This window comes from Xyrauchen texanus, chromosome 34 (assembly GCF_025860055.1).
Source record: "Xyrauchen texanus isolate HMW12.3.18 chromosome 34, RBS_HiC_50CHRs, whole genome shotgun sequence".
NCBI classification, from domain to species: domain Eukaryota; kingdom Metazoa; phylum Chordata; class Actinopteri; order Cypriniformes; family Catostomidae; genus Xyrauchen; species Xyrauchen texanus.
Window position 1 is genome coordinate 6,043,011 of NC_068309.1, and position 26,552 is coordinate 6,069,562.

The 26,552-nt window shown below is 42.8% G+C and overlaps 1 protein-coding gene across 2 annotated transcripts in view; it reads left to right on the plus strand.

Moving 5' to 3' along the window:
- Nucleotides 1-10,705: 10,705 nt before the first annotated feature.
- shroom3 (shroom family member 3) overlaps nucleotides 10,706-26,552 on the plus strand; it is a 91,510-nt gene continuing 75,663 nt past the window's right edge. Inside the window, exons 1-2 of one of the 2 annotated variants that reach the window (XM_052104359.1) lie at nucleotides 10,706-11,075; nucleotides 11,198-11,552. In XM_052104359.1, coding sequence (XP_051960319.1) covers nucleotides 11,406-11,552 — 147 coding nt within the window. In that variant the 5' untranslated portion in view covers nucleotides 10,706-11,075; nucleotides 11,198-11,405. Of the gene's footprint in view, nucleotides 11,553-26,552 lie in introns of both variants that reach the window. The other variant, XM_052104358.1, reaches the window with a different exon arrangement.

The window sequence follows — 26,552 nt, forward strand, 5'->3', positions numbered from 1 at the left end:
CAATGATATGCTTCAAATAAAACACTATGAGAACGAGCAAAATGATTGACAGGTGGAAAGTAGGCACATTTTTGTTTGCTTTTTACAAAGTCTGCAGCTGTCACAGAGACCACACTCGCTTAAGCAATCAGATAAGTAATCTGATTATATTTTTTAGAAAACTTTAGTAATTTACCCAACACTGGCAATGACGATAAAATGGGTGGGGGAAAAAACGTTGCTTGGCTAACGTTATCAGAAGGTTCAATAACCGCACGAGCCACAGATTTAGCATGGTTTAGCACAATGTGTGGACATTTTAGACAGTCCCTTACCCACCAGTGAATTTCAAAGTTACTTGAACGATTTTGCAGTGATGCCATTGGATCAGCTTAAATACGGGGCAAATCATGCCTGTATTGATTCAATGCGGGACGCATAATTTCATCTTTAAATATGAGACAATCCCATATTTTAAGTGGACTAGTGCCAACCCTATCGTCAGCGCATGCTCCTACCATTGACTATTCTAAAAGAATACAGTATCGCAAAGCAGTCATATTGCGCATGTGTCGAACATGTTTGTATTCGCTTGCGGTCAAAAGAGTATATCTGGACCTTAAGCGCTATAGAGATGCATGTGTACAGTTACCGCAGTGACCACGCCATTAAAAAGGCAGTTCTGGTCTAGTAACATCTGTAACTTGGGGATTATCAAAAGAAACTTGTGGTCTTTTGACTTGGTCCAGTAAGTAACCACCCATAACAACCTACCACTTCATAGCAACACATAAAAAACACTTATAGCACATTAGCAACCACATAGCTATGCCTGGCAACCACAAACCAACCTCTAACATTGTGACAGAAACTTCTGTATGGGCAAGCACCACATGCATTTTCTTCAGATAATCTAAAAGCTTGGATGATCCTTGAGGGATCCACCCCAAGAGCATTACCGATCCTCCACCAAATTTCACAGTGGGTGCAAGACACTGTGGCTTCAAGGCCTCTCCAGGACTCCATCTAACCATTAGATGACCGGGTGGAGGATCGGTGATGATCTGGGGGTGTTTCAGCAAGGCTGGACTCTTTGTGAAGGACACATGAATCAAGCCACGTACAAGGTTATCCTGGAAGAAAACTTGCTTCCTTCTGCTCTTGACAGTGTTCCCCAACTCTGAGGATTGTTTTTTCCAGCAGGACAATGCTCCATGCCACACAGCCAGGTCAATCAAGGTGTGGATGGAGGACCACCAGATCAAGACCCTGTCATGGCCAGCCCAATCTCCAGACCTGAACCCTATTGAAAACCTCTGAAATGCGATCAAGAGGAAGATGGATGGCCACAAGCCATCAAACAAAGCCGAGCTGCTTGAATTTTTGCACCAGGAGTGGCATAAAGTCACCCAACAGCAATGTGAAAGACTGGCAGCGAGCATGCCAAGACACATGAAAGCTGTGATTGAAAATCAGGGTTATTTCACCAAATATTGATTTCTGAACTCTTCCACAGTTAAAACATTAGTATTGTTTAAAAATGACTATGAATTGTTTTCTTTGCATTATTCAAGGTCTCAAAACACTGCATCTTTTTTGTTATTTTGACCAGTTGTCATTTTCTGAAAATAAACGCTCTAAATGACCATATTCTTATTTGAAATTTGGGAGAAATGTTGTCAGTTTATGGTGACCCCCCTCTTCAAGCTTCAAAAGGACACAAAAGTATCATTCAGAAGTCTATAAAATGATTCCATGAGACTCGTGATAATCAGCATACTGATTTCTATATATAACCAATCCATTAATATTCAAAGTCTGGGTCTGGGACAAGATTAAACAGTCACATTTTATGAAAAAATACACATTTTGGTGGAATTTTGATATTAAATTGAAATGCGTAAATCATAAAATAATTTTTTGGGAGTGTACAAGCCATCTATCACATTTTAGGATGAGGATTAACTGACTAATGCAATACAGAACGTCAAAAACATCTCTATGTGTGGCAGGGCGGGGCAGGGTCGTGATGCTGAACACCCGGCCCCTAATCAGGCTAATCAAGCCTCCGAGAGGGATAAAGGCCGACCGAAGACGGCAGTGCGACAGAGAGAGAGATTTGTGAGCAGCTGTCCGACATCGGTGCGTGTTTGTCTTTTTGGTTCAGTTTTATATCAAAATATTATTTATATTGTCAAGCCTGTTCTCGCCGACTCCTTTCCATTAATCCCTTTATACTGGCACCGAAACCCGTGAAGAAGGAGGGATGCTCGGTAGTGGAGTTCTCACCGCTACCATCCACCGGAGGACGGAGTAGACCGGTTGCCTGGAAGTGGAGGAATGGCCGCCGACCCCAAGGGGAGGAGGGGCTCCCAACCAACCGCTTGGAGCGGTTACCACTGCCAGGGGCGGGGTAGACCCCTACCATCCACCAAAAATGCAGCGGAGCGTTCTAACTGCCAGGGGTCGGAGGACTGCCTCTGATCCATCCGAGGAGGCGCGGCTGTCGTCCGCCAGAGGGTGGAGGAGTGGCCGAGGACCAAGCTACGGCATATTGGATTACCGGCGAGTACGTTTTTTTTTTTCTCTCTCCCTCTCCTGCTGCCGCTACGCGTTGGCCTTTCCCTCTCTTTCAAATTTTACTTTGGTTTTTATGGGGTACTGCACTGTTACAGGGAGTACTCCCTGTGTTTTTAATTATTGTTGTTTCACTCCTCCTGTCCCCTTACAGATTCAGGAAGGCGGGGATGACCTGCCGGCAGACGGGTCGGAAGGCACGCCCCTCAACAGGGAAAGAGGGGGTGGTATACATCATGCCGGGGGAGGAATGTCACAGGGCGGAGGGCGGGGCCGGCTCGGGATGCTGCACACCCGGCCCCTAATCAGGCTAATCATGCCTCCGAGAGGGATAAAGGCCGACCAAGGACGGCAGTGTGACAGAGAGAGAGAGAGATTTATGGACAGCTGTCCGATACCTGTGTGTGTTTGTCTTTTTGGTTTCGATTTAAATTAAAATATAATTTATATTGTCAAGCCGGTTCTCGGCTTTACCCTATACAACACTAACTATCTGCTAACTCATCTCCAAAGAATCTTAATAAATGTTCCAGACAGACATAAAAAGGGGGTCATCTCTGAATATCCCAGGCCTCCTCAGAGAGAACGGACTCATGACTGCAGTCTAAAACAGGTTTAGCTCTCACTGGCCCAGTTTATCCCTCCTGAAGAAAACAGCTAAAACCACCCGACTGAAAAAACGGTGGTCTGTTTGGATGGTTTGGCAGGGCTGAGAGACCAGCAAAGTCAGGGAGACCAGCTAAACCATCCTGTCCTCACAAAAAACGCAATGGCATTGCCATTGTGAAGGTGTCCGAAAACATGGTAGTACAGTGTTTTTCCATGGTATATATGTATGGTAATACCACGTTATACTGTATATAGTGTTAAGTTAAAGAGAAAGAGAGTTTTTAAAGCTTCAACTTTTAAAAGAGTTCGCATTAACAACCTTCAGCCTTCTCTATATTCTCCTGGGAGCTTTTATGACCAACAAAATTTACAGCACATTGACACTAGAGGAGGACCTTAGAGCTGTATACTCTGATTTGTTACAGCTAGAGGTTTTAATGTATTATATGACAAGGGTTGACATTTTAGATCCATGTGACAATCCAATTTCTATTGCAGGGCTTGACCTTTGACCTCCCATCCATCTCTCTTGCATAGGGCATGATCTGGTATCTATGACCTATATCATGGGTCTGATGGTAGTGTAGGGGATAATGATCTGACCTTGTAACCCAAAGGACCTCAGTTCTATCCCTGTAAATGTATGATTCATGAACTGGAGTTTTGCTCTGTTACCCAATCACCATTGTGCCCTTGAGATCCAGGTGATCTCAACCTGCATTAAATGAACTGGGTATAGTTGTGGATAAAAGTGTTTAAAGTAATAGTTAAAACAAAATGAACATTCAAACAACATTTCATTCCAAAATCGGAATAAAACAAATCATAAACCGCTATATACGGGAGATCATTCCCACAAAAAGCACTCAAATCTCATTTGCATTCATATACTGTTAAATATGGTGCATCAAGATGCAAGGTGCCAGGCTTGATCTCACCATCTGGGTTTCCATCCACATATAAAGTTTGCATAAAAATTGCAGGATGTAAAGACCAAGATGCAAATAATAAATCTCCACAATGCACATAAAAAACATATACACTCGCTTGAAGTAGAGACAAATTAATATATTCCTTTTTAATTTATATAGGTATGTAGATGCGCATCAAAAAAGCCAATTGAATACATAATTTGCTCATAGAAAATCATCAATATCATCACTATTATTACCTCCCCAAATGGTTGGTGCATCTTAGTTGCAGCGTGAAGCATTTATCCATGTTTCCATTAATCACGGTATAAATAATGTGTGGGGGGGATCTACGCCCCTGGTCTTCTCCTCTGTGTCACTGTGTGTCATTAACACTGTGTGTATGAACCCATTATGACCAGGAACATTTGCCATTACACGGTTGTTAAAGTGAAGCCAGAGCGCTTTGTGTTCACTATTAAAGTTTATATTTGTTTGTATATTTCACGGGAGTTTGGCATGAACCTCTGGTAACAGCACACAGATCGGAGCGGTTATCTCAAATAACTGCGGTTAGAGCAAATAACCACGATGAGATGGTTATTTAATAATCGCGACAGGCCTACTAAACGGCATTTGTTCTCACGTGACGCCATCAGTCTAGTTACTATTTGAATATGCAGAAGCACAAATGAGAACTACTGCATTCTACAAAACATCTCCTTTTGTGCTCCACAGAAGAAAGAAGGTCATACAAGTTTGGAACAACATAATAATAACAGAATGCCTGCAGTCATGAACATGTCACAAGGTTTTCTGTACCAAACCAATTTCATTTTCATCTATAATTACAAGACCTTCATTCTCAGTGTCCCAATTACACACACACACACACACACACAAACTTGTTTTTATAGCATTGTGGGGATTATATACAGATATAACGATAATTTCTATCCCCTAACCCTTAACCTACCCCTAAACCTATCCCTCACAGAAACCTGTTTGCATTTTTACATTTTCAAAAAAACATAATTTAGTATGTTTAATAAGTCATTTCCCTCATGGGGGCCGCTGGCTGGGCCATTTGGTCCCCACAATGTAGTATAAACATATACACACATACACACACACACACTCCAAAATTGATGTGCTTGCATATAGACACTCACACACTCAAGCATTACTGACTTTAATGGAAAATCCACTGCTCTTGAGACTATTAATAAAACATACTCTCTCTCTCATACTGCCTCATGAATGCTGTTGCCCTTAAGCTAGCAGTGCTATAAAAGGATAAAGCGCGTATGAGAGTCCAGACAACAGAAATAGCCTCTCTGGAAAACAAGCGCAATCTCACAGCGCTGATGGCCTTTTGTGTGCTTGTGTCATTTTCACAATTGCTCCGTCCTGATTATTCAGTTAGCAGTAGATTAAACTGTAAAATCCTGTGCTTTTATATTTTTATTGTGTTATCCAGACTTCTGTTTTCACCTACACCTCTTTGTTTTACAATGCAGAAAATCCATGCAATGTTTTACACTAATTACGTTTTGATACCGTATTTAATTATTAATAGTGGGAGCATGTCCTATCTTGTCTTATTAAATGTAAACAGGACCTTTTATGTATGCGAGGCCCGGAAGTCATTTGAAAGGAATATTAAGGGTTCAGTACAAGTTAAGATCAATCGACAGCATTTGTGGTGTAATTTTAATGACCACAAAAATCAATTTTGACTTCCCTCCTTTTCTTTAAAAAAAACAAATAGCAAAACCCTGTAATCCTGCAAAAACAACGATATTATACACAAGTTTTAACAGAAGAATTAATGTAAGTGCTTTTATAAAATTATAAGCTTCACATTTCTGCATTTAAACCCTTTAAAAATTGGCCCCATTCACTTCCATTGTAAGTGACTCACTGCAACCTCCATTTTTGCTTCTTTTTTTAAATAAAAGGGTTAGGAGGGATGAGTCAAAATAAGCTTTTGTGGTAATCGACATTACGCCACAATTGCTGTCGATAGAGCTTAACTTGTATTGAACCTGGAATATTCCTTTAATAGTTTTATTGATTTATTGAAACTCTCTGATCTGTATATTATGAGTGCACGTGTTTGTGTTTACTATGACACTGCAAGAAGACATTCTCTCTGTGATAGGCCTTCACAAAGAAACAATGATGCTATTTTATTGGCAAACTCTCAGGATGCAAGCTCTGTGCATGTGTGTGTTATGCAAACACAAGAATAACATGTGCTCTGCTGTAGCGCCACTACTTTTTCCACTCATAAAACGTTTAATCAAAATAAACATCAAAATCTAATTTTATTTATTGGTTTAGCTATTAAAAGTAGACACTAAAAGATCACCCAGACATTTAGAGATCTGTTCAGTGTGTGTGTGTGTGTATTTATCACTTTGTGGGGACCACATGTCCCCATAAGGATAGTAAAAACCGAAATGTTTAACCTTGTGGGGACATTTTGTCGGTCCCATGAGGAAACCAGCTTATAAATCATACACGATTGTGTGTGTGTGTGTGTGTATGTGTGTGTATGTGTGTGTGTGTGTGTGTGTGTGTGTGTGTGTGTGTGTGTGTGTGTGTGTGTGTGTGTGTGTGTGTGTGAGCATGTATTTATCACTTTGTGGGGACCACATGTCCCCATAAGGATAGTAAAACCGAATGTTTAACCTTGTGGGGACATTTTGTCGGTCCCATGAGGAAACCATCTTATAAATCATACAGGATTGTGTGTGTGTGTGTGTGTGTGTGTGTGTGTGTGTGTGTGTGTGTGTGTGTGTGTGTGTGTGTGTGTGTGTGTGTTTGCAAGCATGTTTTTAACTATAGACCAGAAACTATGATGTCCTGATACATGTATAACAGTTTGTTCTGTAATAATTCATCTTTAGAGCTGGCAACTTGAATAGGCTTACGTTTTACATTTTTGCATTTAAGCGCCCCCTTATGGTGCAATTATGTAACACTCATTGTATTGTTTTCCTTATTTTCTAAATTCTCCATGTTCAGAAATCATTTCTGGAGAATGTTTGTTTCGGGCCTGAGACCTTCAGCACTATTCAGTGCACACGTATTGACCCTTGTTAGGATACTTATGGACAGTGCATAAAGAATGCTTTGTTTTAAAGATGTGTTACTCTTGCATAATGGATTAATACAAATCATAAAGAAAATTTAAAATCAGACTGGTTCTACAAGGAACCAGAATTCATCTTTTTGCTTTACTCAAACTCTCTCAAATTGGAATTATGTGAAAATATAACGCATGCGCTGTTTAGTCTTGAATAAGGTTTATGTTTTACATTTTTGTGTTTTAGCGCCCCCTATGGTCAAATTATGGAGGTGATGGAGAGAAAAGATGGGGGAGAGAGAAAGAGATGGACAAATAGAGCAAGCAGCCACCCAAAAACCCCTAGCAACCACTTAGCAACCATCCAGAACACCAAACAAGTGCATAAAAATGCATATATATATATATATATATATATATATATATATATATATATATATATATATATATATATATATATATTATTTTCTACACACAAAAAAGACTCAATGACTTGACTTTGATTTGGTGGATAACATTTTAAGACACATACATAGTATGCCCAGAGCCGGACCCCTCCCTAACTAATACCATTACATACAATTTGGGGTTTTATTCTAATTTAAGCTACATACGAGAAAAAGTAATAATCACCATTACAAGCATTGTTGTTGAAATTGTGTTCTTCCTGGGACTTTATCTTGAAAACAGCTTGGTAATGTTTATGTTGTTGGTTGTTCTTTTTTCCTCTCTCAGTCAGTCCCATATCAGGAAATGACCTCATAGCTGTGATGTCATCAGTAAACATGTTCAGATGTGTCTTAAGGCTGCTGAGCACAGCGGCCACACCTGTTGTACTACACCGCAGGTGTGCTATTGTAATGATGAAAGGTAACTTTGGAGGGTTTTTTTTAGGTGTTTGTTAAGACTCGTCCAACTCCATGCTCATAAAAGGGGTACAGGAAAATGTTTTACAGAAAAACAAAACCAACTGCGAGGAAAATGCGTTCATGGTTATTGGTTTTGAAGTAAACTTTGTTTTTCAATGAGATGGAGAATAAAAATCAACATCATTTCCCCAATAATAGTCAGTCAGTCACCATTCGCTTTCATTATATGAAAACAAGATGGAATGAAAGTGAATGGTGACTGAGACCAAGAAATAAAGTTGTTATACAGGTCTGGGACAACACGAGGGTGAGCAAATGATGACAGGTTTTTGGTGAATTATCCCTTTAACTAATCATATATTTCAACCACTCTCACTTCAGACTGTGCTTCAATATGGTAAAAGAGGTCAAAATCAAGTATGGGGAAACTTGCCCTGTGGAGGTGTTATTTCATTTTAGGGAGGGGCAAAGTCTTTCTAAATCAGGAAGAAACAGGTAAAAACAGGTTTAGGTGATGATTAAAAAGTAATTTGGAATCGCTGGAAGGTAACATAAAGGCACATTTGAACCCACATCTTCTACTGAATAAAATAGAGTAGCCACCAAAATGAAAATCTAAATCTTCAATTTGAATAAAGACAAAGTTAAATAAGTTATAAGTGATATATATCTTCAACTTTTAAACCACACCCTTGTGCGACCTTCATTACATTTATATATTTTTCGTTTTTGTTTTTAACGTTCATTTTGGATGTGTTAATGCCAATGGCATACATTTTGCTAAAGGTGTGGATTTTGGGGTATTTGGATATTTTAACCTCAGTTCATATAATACATCTACAATACACTGTGTACACAAAATATTTACACTCAGGTCCTTCAGGACAAAAATGTCCACATTGAAACCTATTAAAACTTCAATTTTTGATCCCAGTGCCATTAAAGCATAACATCATGAATTCTATGATATTGTGCTTTCATTATTGAGCCCTGGCTTCAAAAATTTTATTGAAAAAATTTTTTCCACCATCTATCACCATTTTTTCATGTTCATAGCCTATGGAGCAAATACATGCTTTCCCCCTATTTTCTGTTTGCTGTATTATAGAGCACTGTAGGCCAGTTGAATAAATGATGCGAATAAAATTGTGTGTGTGTGTGTGTGTGTGTGTGTGTGTGTGTGTGTGTGTGTGTGTGTGTGTGTGTGTGTGTGTGTGAGCGTGTATTTATCACTTTGTGGGTACCAAATGTCCCCATTAGGATAGTAAAACCCAAACTTTTTGACCTTGTGGGGACATTTTGTCGGTCCCCATGAGGAAAACAGCTTATAAATCATACTAAATTATGTTTTTTGAAAATGTAAAAATGCAGAATGTTTTCTGTGAGGGTTAGGTTTAGGGGTAGGGTTAGGTTTAGGGGATAGAATATAAAGTTTGTACAGTATAAAAACCATTATGTCTATGGAAAGTCCCCATAAAACATGGAAACACAACATGTGTGTGTGTGTGTGTGTAAAAACAACAGTGGCGTTATATAAACAAACTGACATTTAAAGGGTTAAAATTCTGAAAATGAATGAATATTTGGTAGTTATGATCAGGACTGATGTTGATTAAAAAAATTCACTCACTGATAGTGGAAAATAATATTCATACATAATATGCTATTATTATGGCAGTTTTTTGACGCGGACATTTTTACTTTGAACTTTAACAAGCAACTAGGGTTAAATGTCCAGCTGTTTTTACTTTAACAATTTCTCTCCCAAAAAAAAAAAAAAAAAAAAAAAAAAACATCGGCACAAGCCAGACACCTGTTTTATATTTTCACTGTGGATCATCAGCCAAACTTTAAACAACTCAAGAAGGTGGGCGAATAACCTTCGAGATTAGGCCATTTTCATGGTGGAAAATCATGTATTTATTGTATTTATGAATTAATTACCGATTTGTTTGGCCAGCTTCCGCCAGCAGACTAAACTTGACCCCCTCAATCCTTTCAACAAACACGCCCTCTGTCAAAGAAACCCCGCCCTCCGAAGACATGTCAGCCAATCCGATGCCAGCAAACCTGAAGGTCCAAAATGATTGACTGGCAGAGAGCGTTTCTGATTGGCTTAAAAGAGCGCGGGCCGCTCTCCTGACAATTTATTCGCTGTTTACAAAGCCTATGGCAGGTGTAAGAGCCAATATGTCAGGCAAAATTGACATTTTATGCGTGTTATTCAATAAAAACGCTAACAGCACATTTGTCACAGAGACGAGAAATGTGTAACCTAAATACCCGGGTTACTTTGATGCGAGAAAAAACATTATCCACTCCTTTGAGCTGCGGATAAGGACTGATTCAATCAAATCTATTCAGTCGGCTCTTTGAGTGGTCACACTGTATTTTGATACACCCTAAACGCCACATAAGGCAGAATGAGTGTATAATAAAACAATACGCATCACTTCAAGCTTTGAACTGGAGTTGACCAACCTTGCTATGTGCTAGCTGTATATGTTTTTGTGTGTGTGTGTGTGTGTGTGTGTGTGTGTGTGTTCCCTGCTTATTGTGGGAGGACCGGGAGCCTGTCAGGGTGGTGATTTGACTACATTTTGTTAGCCAGTTTCGGTCATTTGCACTAAGCAGTACGTGATTCGGAAGCTGAGGTAGAGCGGGTTGAAGGGTCCGCGCATGCGCATTGGGTCTCCATTCCAATGAACTGTGAAGTTGTTGAGGTCGGTGGGGAGACCACAGACTCCCCTCATCGGGAGAGTTTCAGCTCATCAACGAGAAAAGAAAACTTCTGTAGCGGGTTCTATCCATGCTGAACATGAAAGAGGAAACCAAGACAGCTGAATCAAATGGGTTCGGAAACACGCTCAGGAGTTTAAAAGTTTATTTAGGCTACTTTTTGACAGGATACTGAGTGGAATCCGCGGGCGCGAGCGCGTTCTTTCTGCGAACGCAGTGAAATGTATCAAATTCTATTGTGATGTAAAAATGAAGTCGGAAGCGGGTGCGTGCTGACAAACGGGGTCTACAAAAAAAGTGAGACCATATCCCGGAAAAGTGGTACACTAAATCAGATTTGCCTACTTATTTGCAAATGTAAATGTCTAAAGTTGAAAAGCTTGTGGTGTTGTTATTTCATCTGTCTGTGTGGCAGGTAGGATGTTCGGAAAGGTGCTTGGAAAAGGAAACGGATTTTTCCTTTAAGCTGCGAATCGAAATGAAATAATGCGAGGAAATGATCAATCACACCGCTGATATTTTGTCGAAGAACCGGGGGGAACATCCAGGACATCCTTGGCCGTGTTCCTCTTTAAGTTGTTTTTTTGGGGGGGGAGTTGACTGACACTATTTCCCCACATTCCAACTATGGATAGTAGTATTCCGGGGAGCAGCAGTGCCGTGATCCAGAAGGGAAAGTTCGCGTTCGTCGAGGCTCAGTTGCAGGGTGGAGCGCCTTGGGGTTTCACGCTCAAAGGTGGACTTGAACACGGCGAGCCGTTAATCATATCGAAGGTAAAAAGATCACCTTACCGTCTCAGCCACCTGCACTTAACCTGAATATAACAGCCCATAGTCAGTCAACAGGTTACTCTATACGCACTGAGAAACATAAGGAGAGTGTCATATTTGTATGCCTGAAGGGGGAAAGAAAAATTATGTAAGATTCCTGAGAAAGTGATCACTTTCTTTGATTTTGACACTCAAGAGTTCAACAGCATTTGTAGCATAATGTTGATTAGCACAAAAATGATTTGGACTCGTCCCTTCTTTTATTTAAGAAAAAAAGCACAAATGGAGGTTACAGTGAGGCACTTACAATGGAAGTGAATGGGGCCAATTTTTACAGGGTTTAAAGGCAGAAATGTGAAGTTTATTGTTATATACAAGCACTTATTTTAATAATTCTGTTAAAACTTGTGTATTATTTGAGCTGTAAAATTGTTTAATCCCACATTTTTATGGTCGTTTTAGGGTTTACAGTATTACATCATGGCAACAGTTGTAAAATTGGATATAACTTTACACATAATAGGTTAGTATTTAATTTTTTTCAACTAAAAACCACGTTAACACGCATGTTGTTTACGTCTTGTGGCTATACTTTTAAAACAGTATTTTAACGTTTACCAATTGGCCCCATTGACTTCCATTGTAAGTGTCTCACTGGAACCCAGATTTTGTGGATGTAATTTTTTAACATTATACCACAAATGCTCTCGATTGAGCTTAACTTGTTTTGAATATTCCTTTAAGCCACATTTAAAATGTGTGAATGCGATTGCTTTTGAAAGCAAATTATTAAACCAAGTGGCATTTATTTTAAAGGTGGCGCAAGCTTACTTTTCATGCAAACAATTTCACTATACTGAAACATTTACATTTACATTACATTTATGCATTTGGCAGACGCTTTTATCCAAAGCGACTTACAGTGCAATCATTACAGGGGCAATCCCCCCGGAACAACCTGGAGTTAAGTGCCTTGCTCAAGGACACAATGGTGGTGGCTGTGGGGATTGAACCAGCGACCTTCTGATTAACAGCCCTGCGCTTTAGCCACTACGCCACCACCACTCCACAGAAACAAATCATCTTTAAGAATAAAGTTAATTAGTGCTTTTATAAAATTATCAGCTTAACATTTCAGCATTTAAACCCTCCAAAAATTGGCCCCATTCACTTCCATTCCAAATTATTTACATTATTATGCCACAAATGCTGTCGGTTGAGCTCAATTTTGTTGTGAACCCAGAATATTCCTTTAATGTGATGTACTACACCTGTGTGAACTTAAGAACTGACTTTACTGTAAATATCCACTAAAATCCCCACAAATAATTGCAAAACTGGCTTAGAAAAACAAGTTAGTTCTGAGAAAAGCTCAAGCATCATTTATTTGCAGATGCCACTTGGTTTGACATCTTGTTCTCCAATAACGCAGCGAAGTTCCTACATTTTTAAGTGTGACTTAAAGGGATAGTTCACTCAAAAATGTACATTCTGGGATTATTTACTCAGCCTTTCAACCTGTATGACTTTCTGTGGAACACAAAAGGAGATGTTTGGGAGAATGTTGGCTCAGTCACCATTCACTTCCATCTTTTTTTCAATGAAAGTTAATGGTGTCACATGAGTTGTACTGTAGACCATATGGTCCATATGTCTCACACACACACACACACACACACACACACACACACACACACACACACACACACACACACACACACACACACACACACACACACACACACGTCTTAATGAGACGGAGCATCCTTCAGGCATCTAGACTGTAATTGTTGACTACAGGGTCAGATTCTTGGTGTGACATCCAGACTTGCGTGAGTAACAGATTTTGACCTGTTACATTCATAAAACTCATTTTTCTCATGCTCCTGGGGAATTCTCCCATACGACTGGAGCCAGAGCATTAAGAACAATAGGCAGCGGAATTCTAGAATCCATTGTAGTTCCATAAGGTACCTGATGCTTAGTTGGGAGTCTTGGTAAGTTTTTAGAGATAACAAACTGATAAATTTTTTGCTCTCTGTAATATCAAAGGGGACTTTGATTTTGTATGTCCTGCTGTTTCTGGGAAAAATTATATTTAAAAGCACAAACATCCTTTTTTTTATAACTTAGTCTCACAGAATCATGTTACTATACTTAAATGTTTCCCAATTTTTTTTTTTACATGACTTGCAGTTTCCTGGAGAAATAAACACTAGAGGCGCTACAACAACTATTACTTTTGTTCACTTTCACAAATCATGAGGATTCAACAGCAGATTATCAGTTTTTAAACACTTACCCTCACACAATGCTCTCTTATAACAAGAAATCACTTAACCATTGCACATGACTTGTAACGTGATACATTTTAACGTTCGCATTACATAACCAGCATATTTTACAAGCTTGGCAAATGAGAGTCATAGTGTCTTTAGCAACCACAAAATGATGTGGTTGCTAAAACAATTGCGTTTTTAATCTCACATTTGCTTTTATGACACTATTGGTTGGGTTTAAGGTTTAGGGCAGTGTTGCCAACTTAGCGACTTTTTTACCCTCTTAGCGAGTAAAAGAGCCATCTAGCGACTAGCTACAATTTTAGGGACTTGTAGTCTGCTTTAGCGACATTATTCCACATCTGGCGACAACATTACTAGCTTTCTGCAAAGCTTATTTACATTTTTTACATTTACATCTCTAAGTCTCAAGGGGCTGGGTGCTCTGACATCGCGTGATTATGTCTACGGTTTTGCAAAATAAAATTATAAGGTTCGTTACACGTCTTAGGGCAGTTCAGAAGTGAAATGTCCACTGTGTGGCACTGAAATCGAGTGACATGTTCTCCAAACAGATGAGGTTTTCAAGGTTAATGTTGTATTGAGTTTTAAATCAACAAATCTAACAAAAAAAAAACCTCCCTACCCTAAACATTCAGCCTAAACCTAACCGATAGAGTCAGAAAACGTCATTTTGTGGCGCTTCTATGACACCTTAAGCTCACGTGGTCTCACATGCTCTTCTGGACTCGGTTCTTTACGTCATAAGTGTAATGGTCAATTGAAGGAACGTACAATGTGATCACACTCGAACAAGCTTGTAAATGTCGTTGATTATGTAATGTAAACACAAAAATGAGTAATGCACTATAGTAAAGGTGTTTAGATGTCATAAGATAGCATTGTGTGAGGAACAGAGTGAAAGAAAAAGTCATTGTTGTTCTAGCGTCTAGTGTTATGTACAACAGAACACGTAAAAATAATTAGTCAAAAATGTAGTTATTGTAACGATTCTTTTACCAGGTTGTGAATGCCACTGGGGGAGAAATATAAGAGTCATCCGAGACAGTAAAAAGGCAACTTAACAAACCAATCGAATTTAACAACATCCTCTCTCACACAATCTCCTCTCTTGATTTCATCACAGCTAGAAAAAAAAGTTACTTTTTACTTTTTGTAATACTTGAGTACAATTTAATGTGAATACTTTTTTACTTTCACTCAAGTATGTTTTTGGCTTGATACTTGGACTTTTAATTGAGTAAAATTGTTATCCAGTATCCATACTTTCACTTAAGTATAATTTCTGAGTACTTTTTACACCCCTGTTCCAATGAAAGTAGCATTTGACCATTTTTTTGTAAGTTTGTTTATGGTGTTTCTTAAGGAATTCCATTGGATGACACATATTCTTACTCATATTAATCTAAATAGACTGAGCTCTGAAGTGTGGTTGTTAATCTCTGATCTCGTGACCAGAATGAGCTCTTTGCACTGTACTGGATCAGCACTGATCAGTCATGTCGACTAATAAGAAGACCGCAGTCCAGGAGACACATGGGATTGAAATGAAAACATTTCATTATTACAGAGAGAAAATAGGCTTTTTAGATGGGAGAATTCCTCCCTACTTGTTTCTTAATACACACGCATACACCCCATTCTTTGTTTATGACCGTGTTTATCTACGTTAATAGCTATACTGTAGGTTGTAACACTGTCTACCGTTGGCCCAGGGAAGATAGGGTTTTATTTTTGGTGAATTGTGGAGACTAAATGTTGGCGTCATAGGGGTTAAATGCTTTTCCCATGGGGTTGATATGAGTTTTATCACTGTTGTGTAGTGTTTGTGTGAGTATTAGCAGTCCAAGTGATTACAATCTCTTGAGGCATTTTAATCCAAAATCACCACAAATCCGGATGTTTGAGGCAGACAGTAAACGATCGATGTAGAAAAAAGGCCTGTATTTTTCGAACTGGTTTTCTGAACATAATTTGACTCATAAAAATCTTGGCATGAATATCAGCAGGTGCTTAAGATCATGAAATTGGACAAAAACCCTAGAGCTTGTCTTTGTAACCGATCCCGGGAAGATCTCAAGTGGGAATATTAATTTTACAGTTAACCTCCCCAGTCCCAACATTCCTTACATTTCAGTAATTTATCCCATTTCTACAGCAGTGGAGAGTGATTCATATGTTTTAGTGTATTTTGCATAGATTCATACTTAAAAATAAAGGTTCTTTTAATGGGTCTTTGTACCATCTTCAGTTAAAAAAAAACACATTTCACTTTTCTTTTTCTTTTTTTAATGTATGGAAGTCTACTGTATGTGGCTGTTTTGAGATTCACATTCACTTCCATTGTAAGTGCCTCACTATAACCCAGATTTGTGCTTTTTCTTTTAAAGAAAATGAGGGACGGGTCTAAATTTATTTTTGTTGTAATCAATTTTATGCCACAAATGCTGTCAATTGAGCTTAACTTGTATTGAACCCGGAATATTGCTTTAAATGGATTACTTGGATTTGAAATGGTCATGTGATTGATATGAATGGCTAAGTTTGTTTGGAGGTGTTTTAATAGGGATAAATTCTTGGATGAACTGAAGAGACACAAGTAGAGGAGATCCCTGTCTTGCCATATTTGGTGTTCTGGATCTGGTCTTGAGTGCTGCCCAACTCCAATCTCTCCAGCCTCTTAGGAAAAACAACACAAAATATCTAGATAGTTTGTGGACTCACGGCTGCCATGACAATGGGATTGCAGAGCTTTCTCCTGCATTTGTGTATACAGCACCTGCTATGTTCTCTTGCATATACAGGAATTGATTTCAATGACGTTTTCAGTATGGAAAGGATGTTGTATAAGAAAACCAAGCAAGGGGATTAAAAAAATCAGTTTTCACTACAATCACACCCAGAAGCTTAATTTAAGCATTGCATGCTCAGTTCAAGCCACAATCAAAGGCAAGATCAGTCAATCCACGTCTAGATTTGAGAAACACTTTTGATGCATCCTAATTCAATTCATATTATTTGTCTTAAATAGCATGCAAAATTAGGATTAGTGCATCTCTCAAATCACAGTACATTGCAAATAGTGTGTCAAAGGTTCTCATTTTGCATTTTGACAGCCTTGTCAGTGGATGGCATACATTTTGTGTTGTTTTCACAACTTCATAACTATATATTGGGATTATATGGGCCATCGGCCACCCTGTCTCAAAAGTATGAGCTTTCCCATCATGGTGAAGTATGCAAATTTAAATGTGTCTCTTTTTTTTTTTAAGAGTTTGTCTGTTTTATCCTGAACAGTTGAACGTCAGTGGAAGAAATCTGGGCTTGACTCATCCGAAGATATAGTTCATATGCCTCTAGTCTGTGTGGTCCTGAGAGATAACATACCACAGCAGTTTTGTCCGTGTGGTTTAGTTCATCCTCTGATGTAGCTCTTTTGTTCAGTAATGTGTGTTGTGCTGAATAGCGCGCTTTCTGCTGTGTGGTGTAGAGCAATGTTTTGTTTTCAATAGTGAGTAGTGTGTTGTGTCATGGTGAGCTGTGAAGTGTGTAGTGTTGAATAGTGAGCAGAACGCAAACAACTGCCCTGGCCCTTCACTCCTCCTTTAAGAGCTTGTCACCATTACCACGGCAACAATACCATCCCGGAGCGCGGTTAAGACGCCCGGCCCGAAACTAGAGATAGAGATAAGACAGAAGGATGACGAGAGGCCTTGAGAACCACTCTTATCTTAGAAAAGAAAGGTGTGTATACAAATTGTGAGAAAGAGACAGTAACAGAAGGACGGGTGAGAGAGAGAGACAAAGAGAGACTGTGAAAAGTCACTGAGGGGCTTCTTTCAGCACCTCACACTTGAGGTGTGTGTGTGTGTGTGTGTGTGTGTGTGTGGGTAGGTAAAGTCAGCACCAGCCACTAATGGTTGATGAACAGAACCAAAATTGGCTAATTTGTTTACTGTGCATCCTACATAGTATGTGAGATTAGGATTAATGCGTCCCAAATCATATATGATGTTTACAGTATGTATTTTCCAAAACTACATGTAAGTTTCCAAAACTACATGCAGGGCATTCAGTGTATAGATTATTGCCAGTAATGTATGTGTGTGTTCCCTGATAATTAAACCCACAACCAGAACAATAACTTATAAGACCTTCTGTTAGCTCAGAGGTTAATCAATGATGAAGCCATCAGTATGCATTATTTTAACTTCATGTTTTAAAAATCAAGTTTAATTGTGGAATTCCTGGGAAACGATCCACCAATCAGAGAATTGCACTAAAATTGCGCAAAAAGAGCTCTGCAGCGACCTCCCACTTCCAGAAAACACTGTGGTTTAAATGACGCAATCAAGTCGGCCTCCCTGTATTCTCAAACTACTTATCACTGTTAACCCTAATGTTGTCATTACCTGGAAAAATCAAGTTGGCTTAATTAAAACTTACATGAAATGTCAAGGTTTTGGCTCATAACACAAATATCTATGTTCCTTAGACTTAAGATTTAAAAATACCCATAATACCTTGCCCTTGAATTATTTAATTATGTTTCCTTGGTCAAAGGGAACATATGGGGAGATTTAAATAGTTGTAATTAAGAATTCTTAGAAGTTTTAGCTCTTTAGTGATATTATTTATGTTGTTTTGTTGCAAATAGTTGTTTCGTGTGATGTCACCATTACGGTGAACTGTGTCCCCTTTGGTGAAGTTGGACCATGTTAACACTATCTCAGTGCTGAGACTGTCAATCCGTGCATTTTATTTCATGGCTTGTTTAGCGTGTTACCGCAGAGACGTAGCGCATGTGGAGGCTTCACGCTTTTCTCTATGGCATCCATGCACAACTCACCACGCGCCCCACCGAGATCGAACCACATTATAGCGACCACAAGGAGGTTACCCCATGTGAATCTACCCTCCCTAGCAACTGGGCCAATTTGGTTGCTTAGGGGACCTGGCTGGAGTCATTCAGCAAGCCCTGGGATTCGAACTAGCAAACTCTTTAACACTGAGCCACCCAGGCCTCTACAAGGCGACATTATCATTAAAATTGCATTGGCAACCCATACATTTTTACTTGGGCTGCCACTAAAAAAATTTAAATGGGAGAGCAATGGGATTGTTCTTGCCCTGCTATCCGTGACCCAGTTCGAATAGACTTGCGACACACCAGTTGAGATACACTGTTCTAGATAATTACAAAGTTAAGTAAACTTAATTAAACAAGTTTTGAAGATGCCATTACTCAATTCAATTGAGGGAATGAGTTCAATCAATTAAGAAAAGTCAACTTATTAGGATTTTCAGTTATATATTTTTAATATATATTAATATTTTGGAATAAAATTAATATATTGTTTCCATAATTATAATCAACAACTTTAAATCTATAGTTTACAATTTTCCAAAGTTTTTAATTCAATTAAATCATCTGCAATTCTTCATAGGATTGTATTTCATTCCCTCATTAGATATGCGAAGTACACAGTCTTGTACCTTTTTGTCTTTTTGTCAGATTTTCAAATACTTCTTTGCTTCAAATCAAACTTTGCAATGTTGTAATTCACATCTGAGCGAGTTGGTTTGGTTCATATCTTAGAACTCTTTTATGAAGGATCATAAATCCCTATGGGAAAAATGCTTCTGAAACCAAGATGGCTGGAAAAAGTGGGCAGACACTGTTGCGCTCTATTACATGCGTGAATTTTAACATCTCTTTTTTCACTCATTATTTTATGTCTAAAATAAAGACATTTTCTCCCAATTTGGAATGCCCAATTCCCACTACTTAGTAGGTCCTCGTGGTGGCGTGGTTCCCTCTCGAGAGGTCTCTCCTATTGCGTAAGTAGCTTACGCTATGGGAAAACTCCGTTTCCCTAGAAATATTGAAGTCTTTATGTAAAACGCATTGCATCTGCACAGCAGACAGCAATGAGCGAGGCAGCTCGGTCATTGGCTGTGCTGCGGCAACTTGCTCGAACCAATGGCGGGGCGACTCTGAACGCGCGACCAATGGGAGCCCGCCAAGATGGGCGTGGCTAGGGCTATATATTAGGCGCCCCGTCATGAAAGTTCTTTAGATTTAATCTCCTTCAGCAAAGACCTTCTCTTCGCTGGATCCTCCGGATTATTGGAGTCTTTTCGCCCGCCGTCGACAAGCCTACAGCAGGACTGCTACCAGGACGCCGGCGCCTTCAAAGCCTTCTGCTACGCCATCCGGCGCGCATCACCCTGATATCCTTTTGCTAAGCTACTTTGCAAGTGTTCGCCTCTGCAACGCTTTTTGTATTTTAGTAAAAGAGCATTTTCGAGGCGTTCCACCTGCGCCTCGTGCAGAGGCCTTCTTCCTGACGGGGACCGTCACATTATCTGCACTCGCTGCCTGGGACCTGACCACGCAGAAGCTGCTCTCACTCGAGGCGGATGCCCCGAATGTGACTCCCTGGGCCTCACCGAGCTGCGCGTTCGCTTCGCCGCCTTCGCCGCGAACGAGCCTGCTACCACCGTGCTGCCGTCCCCTCTGTTCGAGCCGCGCAAGAAAAAGCGCCGCTCACAGAGTACGCAGACTTCAGTGACGTCACGCCGGGCCAGTCCCCACGTGCTTCACCACTACCCGAGAACTCCCCGCCGCCAGTCCATTTCACGCAGGTGGACCAGCACCCCTCCAACAGAGCGGTGGGTCTCGTCTCATTCGGCGCGTCAGGGGACGACGGTGAAAAGTATGACAGCCTTTCCATTGATGCTGCATCCGACGACTGGCCGGGCTCGGCCTTCGACCCCGCGCCGTCAACATTAGCGGACACGAGCACGGGCACCAGCATGGACTCGGAGATCGTCCGCATCCTATCTAAAGCCATGGAAGACCTCGGGCTCGACTGGTCTTCTCCGGAAGAACCCGCCCGCAGCCGGCTGGACGAGTGGTTCCTACAGAGCGCCGGCAGGCCCTCGACAGAGACCCTCCCCTTTCTTCCCCGAAGTTCACGACGAACTCACAAAGTCGTGGAAAGCCCCGCACTCTGCTCGCCTGAAGCCTTCTTTCTCTTCCTCGCTCTCCTCGGTAGACTGCGCGAGAGAAAGAGGCTACAAGGGAACCCCGCCCCTCGAGGAGTCTGTGGCCAACCATCTGTGCCCACCCTCCACCGCTGGATGGAAAGCCAAAGCTTCTCATCCCTCGAAGCCCTGCCGATCTACCTCAGCTCTCGCCGGTCACACATACGCCGCCGCCGGCCAAGCTGCGTCAGCGCTTCATTCCATGGCTGTTCTGCAAGTTTATCAGGCCAAACTTCTCCGCACCATGGACGAATCTGGACCTGAACCTGAGGCTTTCAAGGACCTGTGCAGCGCCACTGATGTAGCCCTGCGAGCCACAAAGGCCACCGCCCAATCCATCGGCCGGGCCATGGCTAACCTGACTGTCCTTGAGCGCCATCTGTGGCTGACGCTAACGGAGATGAAGGACGCGGATAAGGCGCCAATCCTCGACCCGCCTATCACTCCAAGCGGCCTGTTCGGACCGGCGGTAAGAGAGTTCGCGGAACGCTTCACTGAAGCTAGGAAGGATTCGCTGGCTATGCGTCACTTCCTGCCCAAGCGCTCCAGCTCGTCACAGAGCCGCCAGAGACCGCCTCAGCAGCAGCAGCGAGCCAGAGCGGCGCCTCCCATCTCCCAGCCAAAAAACAGACCTGAAACAGACGCTCGACGCCGCTCGCATACCGCTAACCGAAAGCAGCCGCCTGAGCGATGGGGACCTCGGCCCAAGATCGTGCTGAACCCGGAGCCTTGTAAGTCTTCCTAGCCATAGGAAGAAAAAGAGAGAGTGCGTGTCTCGCAAAAGCCGGACCACTCTCTCCAAAACGTGTAAAACATTACCCAGTCCCCTTACAGGCGGCTGGAAATGTCTGTACAGCAGTCAATGGGCCAGTCACAGAACTCGCTCACCTGCAATCAAACGGCGTTTTAACGGCGACACACAAAAATCACAAAAAGAGTCATTTTCTGCTTGTGTCACTAAGGGGTCACGTGTCCACACTAAAGTGCGCATTCCCACATATCAATACTGTCCAAACAGTGCCGAATACTTCCCCAGCTCCAGCTGGATGCCCCATAAATGTAGATCGTGTGCCTATTGTCATGTATGCACCACTACACACAAGCACTGTTCCCACAGTTATAAACACTTCCCCAGTAAAAGCGGGAAATACTATAAAGGTAGCGGCGTGCCTGCTGTCATGCATGCACCCCTACACACAAACACTGTATGCGTGGCCAGAAACCCCCCGCCGCGAGCGGGAGGCTTTATGAATGTGGCGCGCGTGCCTACTACAGTATATGCACCCCCACCCATAAGCGCTGCCCATACAGTTTCAAACAGTTCTCTGGCTCATGCCGCGAGCATCACAGATGCGACGCGCTAGCTTTATGAAAGCTTTATGAAAGTGGCGCGCGTGCCTATTACAATGTATGCACCCCCACCCTTAAACACTGTCGATACAGTTTCAAACATTTCTCCAGCTCATGCTGCGAGCATTACGGAGATAGCACGCGTGCCTGTAATCTCACACGCACCCCTGCACTCAGCACTCAACAAAGCTGCTCAGTGCGCGCCCGCGCTTCTGAGAGCTGTAAGCTCAGTGTTAGCACAAGGCGATTCGCCGGTGGGGCCCATACGTCACTGCAACACGCCCCCAGCCAGCATTCAGCCCATATCTGTGCGAGCAAAAGCCTGGGAAAAAATCACCGACATACCGAAATGGGTTTTGAACATAATAAAACACGGTTACTCGCTTCAATTCGCTCGCAGACCACCCCGCTTTTCAGCGGTGGTCGAGACGAAAGTGAGGAAAGATGTTTCACATGTTCTACGCACGAGGTGCTCAAACTGATAGAGAAGGGCTATAGAAACTGTCCCTCCCTCTATGAGCTAGGCGGGTTTTTACAGCCGCTATTTTCTCGTCCGAAAAGGACGGTGGCCTCCGCCCCATCCTAGATCTCAGACATCTGAACAAAGCTTTAATGATTCAGCTCGTTCAGAATGTTAACGACCAAACATATCCTCGCGCAAGTTCGCCCCGGGGATTGGTTTCTATCAGTGGATTTGAAAGACGCTTACTTTCACATTCCGATAGCGCCTCATCACAGGCCTTTTCTGAGATTCGCTTTCGAGGGACAGTCATACCAGTACACTGTACTACTATTCAGTCTATCATTGGTCCCCCCGTACATTCACGAAATGTATGGACACAGCACTTTCCCCCCTGAGACAGCGGGGAGCAGAAGAAGGCCTCTGCACGAGGCGCAGGTGGAACGCCTCGAAAATGCTCTTTTACTAAAATACAAAAAGCGTTGCAGAATACTGAATTACCTCGACGATTGGCTAATCATAGCACAATCAGAGAGTCAGTTAACAACGCACAGATCTTGGATTATCAGCCATCTAGAATGCCTGGGTCTGAGAATCAATTTTGCAAAGAGCGTGCTATCCCCCAGCCAAAATATCTCTTTTCTGGGAATAGTGCTAGACTCAGTGCAGATGATGGCGCGCCTCTCATCAGAGCGCGCGCTCACTATTCGGCGCCTTGCAACATCATTCAAACGAGTTCAAAGGATGCTCGGTCTCATGGCCTCGGCATCAGCTGTACTCCAGCTAGGATTGTTGCACATGCGTCCTCTCCAACGCTGGCTCAAGAGCCGTGTCCCCACTCACGCGTGGCGCTCGGGCCACTTTTTAATCAGAGCGAATCACGGCTGTATAAAAGCCCTGACGCCCTGGAAAGCCGTCGACTGGTATCAAACCGGCGTGAGTCTGGGCGTGAACACACGGAGAAAAATGATCACGACAGATGCCTCCAAAATAGGATGGGGGGCCCTTTACGAGGGCAGGCCTGTCTCCGGCTTTTGGTCAAACCCGGAAAAGTGCCTACATATAAACTGTCTGGAAATGAAAGCGGTCGCCTTGGCTCTCAGAGCCCTGCTTCCGTACCTGAAAAACGAACACGTCCTGGTCCGAACGGACAACATGACGGTAGTATCGTATATAAATCGCCAGGGTGGACTCAGGTCGAGCTCCCTGCACTCTATGGCCAGGGAGCTCATCTTATGGTCACAGCACAACCTGCGCTCATTGAGAGCAGCGCATGTGCCAGGCGTCCTGAACCAGGGAGCGGACATGCTGTCCAGAGACAAAGTTCTCCCAGGGGAATGGTCTCTCCACCCCCTGACGGCTCAGTGGTTATGGCAAACCTTTGGCGAGGCAGAGGTCGACCTCTTCAGCCTCCAGGAAAATGCGCACTGCCCTCTTTTCTTCTCAAAAAGCACGGACGCTTCGCCCAAGTCTGGCCGAACCGCCCCTTGTATGTTTTTCCCCGATCGCGATGCTACCTCAGGTCATCAGTCGGATCAGGGAAGTGAAATGTGCAGTGCTCCTGGTAGCCCCACTCTGGAAGAACCAGACGTGGTTTCCAGAACTGATGCAGATGATGCAATCTGCCCCATGGCCGATTCCGTTGAGGCTGGACCTCCTCAGGCAGGCCAACGGGATGATTCTTCATCTCCGCCCCGATCTGTGGGCCCTTCATGCATGGCCCCTCAACGGGTTCCCGAGAACCTCCCCAGTGGAGTGTTGAGAACCATCACTGAGGCGCGAGCACCCTCTATGAGGCGCTTATATGCCCAAAAGTGGAAAGTGTTCAGTGACTGGTGTGATACCAAGAGCTTGAACCCCAAATCGTGCGAGATACCAAGTGTACTCGCCTTCTTGCAAGAGCTGCTGGAGGCGGGCCGCACACCCTCCACGCTCAAAGTCTATGTGGCTGCCATAGCAGCATCACACAATCCTGATAAAGAACGCTCATTAGGGAAAAACGACCTAATCATTCGTTTCCTAAGAGGCGCTAGGAGGATGAACCCTCCTCGCCCCCCCTCGGTACCGATCTGGGACCAGGCCACGGTCCTGGACGCACTCAAGAGTGCCCCGTTCGAACCTCTCCGAACCGTGCACCTTAAACAGCTCTCGCTCAAAACTGCGCTCTTGCTGGCACTCGCCTCAGTCAAGAGAGTGGGCGACCTGCACGCTGTCATCAACGCTGCTTGCTTGGAATTTGGACCTAACGACTGCAGAGTTGTCCTTAGGCCAAAGCACGGGTATATTCCTAAAGTGCTCTCCACAACCTTCAGAGTACAGGTTATATCTCTGGCAGCGCTATCGTCTCCAGCAGACGAAAGCGACGCTAATTTACTCTGCCCAGTCAGGGCGCTCAGAGTATATTTGGAACGTTCTGCCCCGTTCAGACAGACGGAACAATTATTCGTATGCTTTGACGGCCGCACTAAAGGTCTCGCAGTTTCAAAGCAAAGAATTTTGCGCTGGATAGTGGATGCTATAGCGCTGGCTTATGAAACCAAGGGCCTTCAATGCCCCTTAGGCATCAGAGCTCACTCTACGAGGAGCATGGCCTCCTCGTGGGCGTGGTCGAGTGGGATACCCATTGAAGATATTTGTGCGGCGGCAGGCTGGGCCTCGCCTTCGACATTTATCAGGTTTTATAACCTACAGGTCCCCTCATGGCATTCCAACATTCTATCAGCCTGACTGTAGTATGAACTGGAGTATGTATTTGCTTAGCATTATCTCCTCCCTTATAAGGTCCGTCTCTGACTGACTTAGAGGGTTTTTTATGCATATCAGTAAGTAGAAAAAATCAGTACATAAGATATGTGCTTGTGTTTTTACAATGAGCGCCCCACCATGGGCCACATTGCGGCAAAGGCGCTCTGTATTATCCCATTATATAGCTTGCCGTTGGCCGGCTCGTTGAATAATCAATTTGCTTTAAGGCTCAGGCATCTGCCTCTGGCTTTATAGAGCGAAGTCAGCACGCACAGCGTTTTGCATGGTGTTCCCATAGCGTAAGCTACTTACGCAATAGGAGAGACCTCTCGAGAGGGAACGACTCGGTTACTAACGTAACCTCGGTTCCCTGAGAGGAGGGAACGAGTATTGTGTAAGCTGCCGTGCTTGTGCTTGGTCAGTTCGCTTCAGTCGATTGAACCTAAAGAAATCTCATGACGGGGCGCCTAATATATAGCCCTAGCCATGCCCATCTTGGCGGGCTCTGAGTGCGCTGTGGCCGTGGCGCCCATTGGTCGCGCGTTCAGAGTCGCCCCGCCATTGGTTCGAGCAAGTTGCCGCAGCACAGCCAATGACCGAGCTGCCTCGCTCATTGCTGTCTGCTGTGCAGCTGCAATGCGTTTTACATAAAGACTTCAATATTTCTCGAGAAACTGAGTTTTCCCATAGCGAACCCTCTCAGGGAACCGAGGTTACGTTAGTAACCGAGTCGTTACTCACCTCAATCCAGGTGGTGGAGGACCAGTCTCAGTTGCCTCCGCTTCTAAGACAGTCAATCCACTCATCTTATCATGTGACTCGTTGTGCATGACACCGCGGAGACTCACTGCATGTGGAGACTCATGCTACTCTCCGCGATCCACGCACAACTTACAACACGCCCCACTGAGAGCAAGTACCCTTTATCATGACCACGAGAAGGTTACCCCATGTGACTCTACCCTCCCTAGCAACCGGGCCAATTTGGTTGCTGAGGAGACCTGACTGGAGACACTCAGCACACCCTGGATTTGAACTCGTGACTCCAGGGGTGGTAGTCAAGTTCACACTCTTAATTAAAAATGCTTAATGAAAACT